This window comes from Oncorhynchus gorbuscha, linkage group LG21 (genome assembly GCF_021184085.1).
Source record: "Oncorhynchus gorbuscha isolate QuinsamMale2020 ecotype Even-year linkage group LG21, OgorEven_v1.0, whole genome shotgun sequence".
Classification (NCBI taxonomy): domain Eukaryota; kingdom Metazoa; phylum Chordata; class Actinopteri; order Salmoniformes; family Salmonidae; genus Oncorhynchus; species Oncorhynchus gorbuscha.
Genome location: NC_060193.1, coordinates 59710818 through 59722528, shown reverse-complemented (window position 1 = coordinate 59722528; position 11711 = coordinate 59710818). Strand labels below are relative to the sequence as shown.

Genomic DNA, 11711 nt, shown 5'->3' with positions numbered 1-11711 from the left:
AAAATTTCATTTGATGAAGTTAGCTAGTTTCTCACGTCCATATCAGATTAAAACAAAATCAGGCCTAATGTTTTTGATAATTAGCTAGCTAGCCTAGATCTAACACAAAGCTAGTTAGCTGCTAGTAACAGCGTCTGTTTAACTGGTAGCTAATGGTACGTGGTTATTTCAACACCAACGGTCGATTGCACAAATACATCCAAATGTTATCAATTTCTTCTTAGCCTTTCGTATACAACACATTCTAGGTGCTAAATTGTCTAGTAGTTACTAAATGTGATAGAAAGCTATTTGTTGTAACGTTATTTACAGTAGATAGCTAGATACGGAAGTCTTGCACTGCGCAACCGTAGCTTTACGCCGTCCCACTACTACAGTATTTGATTGTGCATTGTACACATTTGCAATTCATAAACGTCTTATGTATCACCAAAGCGGATCCATAAATAATGATTTTGTGGCTTAATTGCCTTTGCCTACACACCAATTTCAGGTCTAGTAATAAACCGACCAGACCTGTTTTGCGCTTTAAGAGTGCAAACAGGTTGCGCGTAAACATGCTTTCAACAATTTCCTGTTAACGCTAGAGGCGCCTCTGTTGTTGATGGCTTCTTGCTGCTAGATTGATGTAGCATTTTACTAGAAGCAGTCATCCATTGCTTGCTAGCCAATATGATAACATTTAATTGGTTGCAAATTACAACGTAATGGCGTCTTTACAATGCTTATTGTTTTCGTTCGTTAGCCATCTTTCCGTCTGATTCAGCACCCTTGACAGTTAAGTAAGTTGGCTTGTTAGTTAACTTAGCTAGCTATGTTGGCTAACAAGGCTTTTCATATTACTGGATAACTGGCTAACTGTGTCACATCTTTCTGAACATAACCTGTGCATTGTTGTTAACTTGATTAAGAGGTGTTGGAAAATAGCTAGTTCTGGTCTAGTAACGTTAGTGGACGGATGCACACTAACGGCCTGGACCAGAGCTACAACATAGTTAGCTACAAGCAGGGCAGCGTAAATGGCATCTCCATAATACAGTAATTATTCATTTCAGATGGCAGTCCCCTTCAAAATCCCCAAGAGAAAACAGCCATCAGAAGCTGACAACATGCACATGCAGTCCCCTCTCTCACGTCTCCGGGATACCTCCAGCCCATTCGAGGTATCCCTTATCATTTCCATTTGAAGTGGACATAGCCCCAATGAACTGCATTTTCACACGGTGACTCGTTATTTTTGAATAAATGTTGTGCTTATATTTTCTCATGGTGATAAGTGAGATCGGCATAGCTATAAGGTATACACTGGGTGTACAAAACATTAGGAACACTTGCTCTTTCCATGACAGACTGACCATGTGAATCCAGTTGAAAGCTATAATCCCTTATTGATGTTACTTGTTAAATCCACTTCAGTGTAGATGAAAGCGACGAGACTGGTTAAAGAAGGATTTTTAAGCCCTGAGACAATTATGACATTGCTTGTGTGTGTGTGCCATTCCGAGGGTGAATGGGCAAGCCAAAAGATTTAAGTGCCTTTGAATGGGGTATTGTGGTAGATGCCAGGCGCACTGGTTTGAGTGTCGAACTGCACCGCTGCTGGGTTTTTCAGTCTCAACAGTTTCCCGTGTGTATCAAGAATGGTGCAACAGTTTCCCGTGTGTATCAAGAATGGTGCAACAGTTTCCCGTGTGTATCAAGAATGGTGCAACAGTTTCCCGTGTGTATCAAGAATGGTGCAACAGTTTCCTGTGTGTATCAAGAATGGTGCAACAGTTTCCCGTGTGTATCAAGAATGGTCCACCACCCAAAGGACATCCAGCCAACTTGACCCAGCTGTGGAAAGTATTGGAGTCAACATGGGCCAACATTAGAGGTCGACCGATTTATGATTTTTCAATGCCGATACAGATTATTGGAGGACCAAAAAACAGATACCGATGAATCAGTTGATATTTGATTTTTTTATTTGTAATAATGACTATTACAACAATACTGAATGAACACTTATTTTAACTTAATATAATACATCAATTTAATCCATTTAGCCTCAAATAAATAATGAAACATGTTCAATTTGGTTTAAATAATGCAAAAATGGCCTCCCGGGTAGCACAGTGGTTAAGGGCGCTGTACTGGGTTCAAACCCAGGCTCTGTCGTAACCGGCCGCGACCGGGATGTCCGTGGGGCAACGCACAATTGGCCTAGCGTCGTCCGGGTTAGGGAGGGTTTGGCCGGTAGGGATATCCTTGTCTCATCGCGCACCAGCGACTCCTGTGGTGGGCCGGGCGCAGTGCACGCTAACCAAGGTTGCCAGGTGCGTGGCGTTTCCTCCAACACATTGGTGCGGCTGGCTTCCGGGTTGGATGCGCGCTGTGTTAAGAAGCAGTGCGGCTTGGTTGGGTATCGGAGGACGCATGACTTTCAACCTACGTCTCTCCCGAGCCCGTACGGGAGTTGTAGCGATAATATTTTTGTAGCGATAATATTTTTGTAGCGATGAGACAAGATAGTAGCTACTAACAATTGGATACCATGAAATTGGGGAGAAAAAAAGGGGTAACATTTAAAAATAATAATAATGCAAAAACAAAGTGTTGGAGAAGAAAGTAAAAGTGCAATATGTGCAATGTAAGAACTAAAGTTTAAGTTCGTTGCTCAGAACATGAGAACATATGAAAGCTGGTGGTTCCTTTTAACATGAGTCTTCAATATTCCCAGGTAAGAAGTTTTAGGTTGTAGTTATTATAGGACTATTTCCCTCTATACCATGTGTATTTCATTAACCTTTGACTATTGGAGGTTCTTATATGCACTTTAGTATTGCCAGTGTAAGAGTATAGCTTCTGTCCCTCTCCTCGCTCCTCCCTGGGCTCGAACCAGGAACACAACGACAACAGCCACTCTTGAAGCAGCGTTACCCATGCAGAGCAAAGGAAACAACCACCCCAAGGCTGAGAGCGAGTGACGTTTGAAACACTATTAGCGCCCGCTAACTTACCAGCCTTTTCTTCTCGGTTACACCAGCCTCATCTCGGGAGTTGATAGGCTTGAAGTCATAAACAGCGCAATGCTTGAGGCACAACGAAGAGCTGCTGGCAAAATGCATGAAAGTGCTTCGAATACATGTTTACGCGCCTGCTTCTGCCTACCAGTGCTCAGTCAGATACTTGTATGCTCAGTCAGACTCTACGCAACGCAGGACACGCTAGATCATATTTAGTAATATCATCAACCATGTGTAGTTAACAAGTGAATATGATTGATTGATTGTGTTTTATAAAACACAATCAATGCTAGCTAGCAATTTACTTTGGCTTAACTGCATTGGCGTAATAGGCAGTCAGTCTCCTTGTGGATTGCAACGGTCGTTATTGCTTTGGACTAGTTAACTGTAAGGTTGCAAGATTGGGTCCTCCGAGCTGACAAGGTGAAAATCTGTCGTTCTGCCCCTGAACGAGGCAGTTAACCCACCGTTCCTAGGCCGGGATTGAAAATAAGAATGTGTTCTTAACTGACTTAAATAAATAAAGGTGTAAAAAAAACATTTTAAAAAATTGGCAAAATTGGTGTCCAAAAATACCGATTTCCGATAGTTATGAAAAATTGAAATAGGCCCTAATTAATCAACCATTCCAATTAATCGGTTGACCTCTAGCCAGCATCCCCGTGGAACACTTTTGACACCTTGTAGAGTCCATGCCTCAACAAATTGAGGCTGTTATGAGGGCAAAAGAGGGTGCAACTCAATATTAGGTGTTCTTAATAAAATATTATATAAGTCATGCTAATGAAAGCTCCCAAAGTGCTGCCCAAATAACTCTACCTACATGTACATATTACCTTGACTAACTGGTGCCCCCGAACATTGATTCTGTACCGGTACCCCCTGTATATAGTCTCACTATTGTTATTTTATTGCTGCTCTTTAATTACTTGTTCCTTTTTATTTCTTATTCATATTTTTAAACTGCATTGTTGGTTAGGTGCTTGTAAGTAAGCATTTCACTGTAAGGTCTACTACACCTGTTGTATTCGGCGGATGTGACGAATAAAAATTTGATTTGATTTTGAAATGTCATCCTATTTCCTAAATAATCAATGCACTACTTTTGACCAAAACCCACAGGGTGGCTAGTGCACAACTAGGACAATGGCAGAGGAGGCTGGTGGGAGGAGCTATAGTAGGATGGGCTCATTTTAATGGCTGGAATGGAATTAATGGAATGGTATCAAACATGAGAACCACATTTGACACTGTTCTATTAATTCCATTCCAGCCATTGCAAGGAGCCCATCCTCCCATAGTGCCTCTTACCAGCCTCCTCTGGAATAGGGTGCCATTTGCGACCCAACCCAAGACTCTTCTCTAATTTAAACCGATCACTCTCAAGACACTTTAAAAGCCGTAGGTCAATGTACTATGTAGCCTATGAGTTAATAGTTATGCTGAAACAACACTGTGTCATTTCAGACAAGCTGGTGCAATGGCTCTTCAAATGGAAAAAGGCCTGAACAGGTTGGCTCTCTGAATGGACACATCCCCAGAGCAGGGAAACAGAGGTATGTATAGACATGATCTGTACATGGCTCTGGTCCATAGCGTTCATGCTGCTGAGATTAATGAACAGCATCAACAAGTGATGTGACACACTGGACCAGCCAGAGCTTATTTGGACAGTGCTGCTGGATTAAGAATGTCAATTATCTCTCTTAGATGACTTACTTGACTCACCTCTTGACCCCGTTGGGAGTGTAACGTGTCAACCATGACACTCTCTCCACCACTTTTCTGCGCTTTCGCCTCGTGCCTGGTTTTTGTTGGTTATTTTGTTGCCAGGATGCAGTGGTCATGGATATCTGCAGTGCTTACTGTTTTCAGTAGATGGTGCTCTTCAACCAGTTAAATGTACCTGGTCAAAATGTCTAGTACAGTGGAAATCAAGACAAAAAAAGTGCAGGTTATATTACACAGATGATATTACAGTTACAGTTGAAGTCGGAAGTTTGCATACACCTTAGCCTAATACATTTAAACTATTAAACACTTAAATTCATGACATTTAATCCTAGTAAAAATGCCCTTAGGTCAGTTAGGATCAAAACTTTATTTTAAGAATTTGATATCAGAATAATAGCAGAGATAATTATTTACTTCAGCTTTTATTTCTTTCGTCACATTCCCAGTGGGTCAGAAGCTTACATATACTCAATTAGTATTTGGTAGCATTGCTTTAAATTGTTTAACTTGGGTCAAGCATTTCGGGTAGCCTTCCACAAGCTTCCCACAATAAGTTGGGTGAATTTTGTCCCATTCCTCCTGACAGAGCTGGTGTAACTGACTCCTGTTTGTAGGCCTCCATGCTCGCACATGCTTTTTCAGTTCTTCTCACAAGTTTTCTATTGGATTGAGGTCAGGTCTTTGTGATGGCCACTCCAATACCTGGACTTTGTTGTCCTTAAGCCATTTTGTCACAACTTTGAAAGTATGCTTGGGGTCATTGTCCATTTGGAAGACCCATTTGCGACCAAGCTTTAACTTCCTGACTGATGACTTGAGATGTTGTTTCAATATAGCCACATAATTTTCCTGCCTCGTGATGCCACCTATTTTGTGAAGTGCACCAGTCCCTCGTGCAGCAAAGCACCCCAAACATGATGCTGCCACCCACGTGCTTCACGTTTGGGATGGTGTTCTTCGGCTTGCAAGCCTCCCCCTTTTTCCTCCTAACATAACGATGGTCATTATGGCCAAACAGTTATATTCTTGTTTCATCAGACCAGAGGACATTTCTCCAAAAAGTACAATCTTTGTCCCCATGTGCAGTTGCAAACCGTAGTCTGGCTTTATGGCGGTTTTGGAGCAGTGGTTTCTTTCTTGCTAAGCGGCCTTTCAGGTTATGTCGATATAGGACTCGTTTTACTGTGGATATAGATACTTTTGTACCGGTTTCCTCCAGCATCTTCACAAGGTCCTTTGCTGCTGTTCTGGGATTGATTTGCACATTTCACACAAAATTACGTTAATCTCTTGGAGACAGAACGCGTATCCTTCCTGAGCGGTGTCACAGCTGCGTGGTCCCGTGGTGTTTCTACTTGCGTACTATTGTTTGTACAGATGAACGTGGTACCTTCAGGTGTTTGGTAACTGCTCCCAAGGATCAACCAGACTTCTGGAGGTCTACACTTTTTTTTCCTTTTTTTCTGAGGTCTTGGCTGATTTCTTTTGATTTTCCCACAATGTCAAGCAAAGAGGCACTGAGTTTGAAGGTAGGCCTTGAAATACATCCACAGGTACACCCCTAATTGACTCAAATCATGTCAATTAGCCTATTAAAAGCTTCTAAAGCCATGACATCATTTTCTGGAATTTTCCAAGCTGTTTAAAGGCACAGTCAACTAAATGTATGTAAACTTCTGACCCACTGGATTTGTGATTCAGTGAATTATAAGTTAAACAACCTGTCTGTAAACAATTGTTGGAAAAACTACTTGTGTCATGGACAAAGTAGATGTTCTTACCGACTTGCCAAAACTAGAGATATTTGTGGAGTGGTTGAAAAAGAGTTTTAATGACTCCAACCTAAGTGTATGTAAACTTCCGACTTCAACTGTATATGGTATTGATGTAGTTCCTGAGATGTTAGACTTTGCTAAGACTTTGTTTGCAGCACTCCTAACCGGCTAGTTCTGAGGGATGTCTGTGAAGCGCGTCTTGGACCTGCACAATCAGACAAATGGACCTCCAGCCAGTCAACAGGCTTCCAGAGACCAGCTCAGACCCCAGAACACCATCCAGTTGCCTGCCAGAGAGGGAATTCCCCAGAGCACAGCAAATGGAGAGAGACCCACATGCCCAGCACACTGCGGAGATCACCCGCTCGCTGTCAGATAGCAGTCAACGGAACACCTAGGACGCAGACGGAGTCTCTGACTCATAAGAAGCCACCTCACAACCAATCAAGCCCTGTGACATCATCAACACACAAAGCTGAACAAAGACTCCCAGCAGCCTCTCCTCCCTGCTTCAAAAATGGGTATGTCATCAGGGCGGCATGTAGCCTAGTGGTTAAGAGCGTTGGACCAGTAATTGAAAGGTTGCGGTTTCTAATCCCAAAGCTGACTAGGTGAAAAATCTGCCAATGTGCCCTTGAGCAAGGCACTTAACCCTAATTGCTCCTGTAAGTCGATATGGATAAATGTAAAATAAAATTACAATATAATAGATTGATAACTAAAAAACTGATAACATTAAGTCTAGGAATTAGAACGTAGTTGATTTTTTAAAATGTGAATTGACATCTGATTCTGCTTGTTCGGTTCACACTTGTTCTGGTATCTGTCAGTCTGTCAGAACTAGAAGTGACACCAACCATAGAAATCTATGCCTGGAATCATTTGAACTGATTGTACCGTTGTCCTCCACTAGATGGCGCCCTAAGAGGGCATCAGACACACTGTGTCGGGACAAGAATCAAGAGACTGGGTGTGTGTCGCCACTGCTCAAGACACGCCGTGCAGAGTTCAGTGGTCAGTGTCACACACACACACACACACACACACACACACACACACACACACACACACACACACACACACACACACACACACACACACACACACACACACACACACACACACACACACACACACACACACACACACACACACACACACACACACACACACACACACACACACACACACACACACACACAGAGTTCATTGAGGTGAAATCCTATCTTACCGTTCAATCTTTCTCACACAGTCCAAAACAATCCCTAGACAATGTGCTCAGCTTAGGGAGGCCTGATGAAGAAAATCTACACTTGTGGATGCTACGCTATTTTTGTAAAAAATGTATTATTTGTCTAAAAACATTTGTCTTAAATCTCGGTGCTCAGTCTAGGCTGTAGATCCACAGCAGTTGGAGGTCGCTTATATCTACATTGTCTTAACCAATTAAGGGTCAAACATACTTGTGTAATCAAGGTTTTTCCTCGTTAAGTGTTTTGTTGGAGTTTCAAAGAAAATTTTATTGGTCACATACACATGGTTAGCAGATGTTAATGCGTGTGTAGCGAAATGATTGTGCTTCTAGTTCCGACAATGCAGTAATATCTAAAAAGTAATCTAACAATTTCACAACAACTACCTTATACACACAAGTGTAAAGGAATGAATAAGAATATGTACATATAAATATATGGATGAGCGATGGCCGAACGGCATATGCAATTAGATGGCAGTAGATGGTATAGAGTACAGTATATACATATGGCATAGAGTACAGTATATACATATGGCATAGAGTACAGTATATACATATGGCATAGAGTACAGTATATACATATGGCATAGAGTACAGTATATACATATGGCATAGAGTACAGTATATACATATGGCATAGAGTACAGTATATACATATGGCATAGAGTACAGTATATACATATGGCATAGAGTACAGTATATACATATGGCATAGAGTACAGTATATACATATGGCATAGACTACAGTATATACATATGGCATAGAGTACAGTATATACATATGGCATTGTTTAAAGTGAATAGTGATACATTTATTACATCCAATTTTTAATTTAATTATTAAGAGATTTGAGTCAGTATGTTGGCAGCAGCCACTCAAATGTCACTCAATGTCTGATGGCCATGAGATAGAAGCTGTTTTTCAGTCTCTCGGTCCCAGCTTTGATGCACCTGTACTGACCTCACCTTCTGGATGATAGCGGGGTGAACAGGCAGTGGCTCGGGTGGTTGTTGTCCTGGAAGGCAGGTAGTTTGCCCCCGGTGATGCGTTGTGCAGACCTCACTACCCTCTGGAGAGCCTTACGGTTGTGGGCGGAGCAGTTGCCGTACCAGGTGGTGATACAGCCCGACAGGATGCTCTCGATTATGCATCTGTAAAAGTTTGAGTGTTTTTGGTGACAAGCCAAATTTCTTCAGCCTCCTGCGGTTGAAGAGGCACACTGTCTGTGTGTGTGGGTGGACCATTTCAGTTTGTCCGTGATGTGTACGCTGAGGAACTTAACTTTCCACCTTCTCCACTACTGTCCTGTTGATGTGGATAGGGGAGTGCTCCCTCTGCTGTTTCCTAAAGTCCTCGATCATCTCCTTTGTTTTGTTGAGTGTGAGGTTATTTTCCTGACACCACACTCCGAGGGCCCTCACCTCCTCCCTGTAGGCCGTCTCGTCATTGTTGGTAATCAAGCCTGCCACTGTAGTGTCGTCTGCAAATTTGATGATTGAGTTGGATGCGTGCATGGCCATGCAGTCATGGATGAACAGGGAGTACAGGAGAGGGCTCAGAACGCACCCTTGTGGGGCCCCAGTGTTGAGGATCAGCGGAGTGGAGATGTTGTTTCCTACCCTTACCACCTGGGGGCGGCCCATCAGAAAGTCCAGGACCCATTGGCACAGGGCCTCAAGCTCAATGATGAGTTTGGAGGGTACTATGGTGTTAAATGCTGAGCTACTAAATGCTGAGCTGTAGTCAATGAACAGCATTCTTACATAGGTATTCCTCTTGTCCAGATGGGTTAGGGCAGTGGGCAGTGCGATTGCGTCGTCTGTGGACCTGTTGTTGCGGTAAGCAAATTGGAGTGGGTCTAGGGTGTCAGGTAGGGTGGAGTTGATCTGATCCTTCACTAGTCTCTCAAAGCACTTCATGATGATGGAAGTGAGTGCTACAGGGCGATAGTCGTTTAGCTCAGTTACCTTAGCTTTCTTGGGAACAGGAACAATGGTGGCCCTCTTGAAGCATGAGCAGTGGGGTTAACATTTAGCAGGTGTTGCTGTGTCTAACCAAACCTCCCCCTGCGTTTCCCTCTTCTTCTATATTGTGTTGGCAAGCCTGACCATTTTCCTGGTTGGATAAACAAATGCTTAACTTTATGGCCTTGTTAAAAATGCCTGTAGTAAACAATCTCTTTCCTTCAGACTGCTTTTCTTTTAACTCTTTCTCGTTCAGGAGACGCAACATTTAACTGTGTGCTTTAGACAACTCCTGTGGCTATCGCTGTCATGTCATACATGTACAGGCAACCAGGCTACTGTCTCTTCAACAAGGGTCAAAATGGAACTGTTGTGTTTCGTTGTTTCAGTTCCCGCTGAGGCCACCCATACGAAAACGTTTATCAAAGTCACTTTGGATAAAAGTGTCTGCTAAACGGCATATATTTTATTATTCCTTTTCTGTTTTACATCTTCCTTAGGAGATTCCCAAATGTCTGTGAGATGCAGCCCAGTGGAGTCGGAGCAGGATTCTGCATCAGAACCATCTCCAGAAAGAGAGGTGGACAGTTTCTCAAAGACTGACGACAGGCTCTCTGTCTCCCCGGGAGACTCAACATGGAGGAGACATGACTCTGGGATGAATGGATCTCCTCCACAAAACACAGAGGTAGGACTATAGCTGTGTCTCAAGTGGGACCCTCTTCCCTAGATCGTGCACTATAGTTAATAGGATGCTGTTTGGGACACATACAGTTGACTGGCCTCAGGATTCACATAAATATATGTCTAGTGGAAAACAATTGCTTATACTTACTAGTCTGGTACATAGTTATTGGTCGTAACCATACTTGTTAGCTAGCTAGGTTGAGCATTGGCTAGCTTTTTCAGGCATTGTTAGTGTTGGCTAACTCAGTGTTGCTAGGTCTATTCTTCCACCCTATACAGATAGTCCTGATTCAGCTGAGCTGGTAGCTCCATATCTTGCAACAGGATAACACCCCAGGGTAGCTTGGTCTATAGAATAGTATAGAGTCTTGTAAAGTGTGGCCGTTGAAAACAAACTGTAGCGAACTATATGAGAACAAACTGGTTAGTGTAGGTGCATTTGCAGGCTCATACGTTTTCGTTTTAAGATTATTTTTTTCTAGTTGATTGTAATCATTTCTATGGGATTTTCTGTGAGGTTAACCCCTGTGACTAATAGTCCTACCTGGTGTGCTTTCAGGAGGGGAAGGGAAGCTCAGGATCACTGCAGAACCAGATCAAGAGGACTAATGGTTCACCAGGGACGGGCTCCAGGGGAAGTGTCCCTGTCCCTGCAGGCCACCGAAACCAGAGCCCAGATAGTGATGACCCACCCGACCGCCCTTTGATGTCAGGGGCCAGAGGTGCATCCACAGGGTCCCCAAGACACCCCCTCTCCGCTGTGGCTTCAGTGACCCAGGACACACAGGAGAAGCGGTTTACCTTTAGCAGGCCTCCCCTCCGGGCTAGCCTTACAGACAGAGAGAGGAGGCCTCCCCTCCGGGCTAACCTCACAGACAGAGAGAGGCCTCCCCTCCGGGCTAACCTCACAGACAGAGAGAGGAGGCCTCCCCTCCGGGCTAACCTCACAGACAGAGAGAGGAGGCCTCCCCTCTGGGCTAACCTCACAGACAGAGAGAGGAGGCCTCCCCTCCGGGCTAACCTCACAGACAGAGAGAGGAGGCCTCCCCTCCGGGCTAACCTCACAGACAGAGAGAGGAGGCCTCCCCTCCGGGCTAACCTCACAGACAGAGAGAGGAGGCCTCCCCTCCGGGCTAACCTCACAGACAGAGAGAGGAGGCCTCCCCTCCGGGCTAACCTCACAGACAGAGAGAGGAGGCCTCCAACCAAATGTCTCTCCCTCCATCTCAGGCTGAGGCGGCCCAAGTCCACTTCCACAGAACCTAGTAAGTTGACCCACTGTTGAAC

The 11711-nt window shown here is 43.8% G+C and overlaps 1 protein-coding gene across 1 annotated transcript; it reads left to right on the top strand.

The window, feature by feature from the left end:
- The first annotated feature begins 405 nt into the window (after window positions 1–405).
- Window positions 406–11709, top strand: LOC124008061. The gene is made up of 7 exons (XM_046318965.1): window positions 406–777; window positions 1056–1163; window positions 4476–4564; window positions 6673–7038; window positions 7431–7531; window positions 10238–10425; window positions 10984–11709. The coding sequence occupies exons 2-7, from the start codon at window positions 1056–1058 to the stop codon at window positions 11707–11709; spliced, it is 1578 nt and encodes a 525-aa protein (XP_046174921.1). The 5' UTR covers window positions 406–777.
- Window positions 11710–11711: the final 2 nt, after the last annotated feature.

Bases quoted from the DNA above. Each gene is read 5' to 3' on its own strand.
- LOC124008061 (XM_046318965.1), top strand. From the start codon at position 1,056: ATGGCAGTCCCCTTCAAAATCCCCAAGAGAAAACAGCCATCAGAAGCT. The intron at 1,164-4,475 runs GTATCCCTTATC...GTGTCATTTCAG, and splicing joins ATACCTCCAGCCCATTCGAG to ACAAGCTGGTGCAATGGCTC. The intron at 7,039-7,430 runs GTATGTCATCAG...GTCCTCCACTAG, and splicing joins CCTCCCTGCTTCAAAAATGG to ATGGCGCCCTAAGAGGGCAT.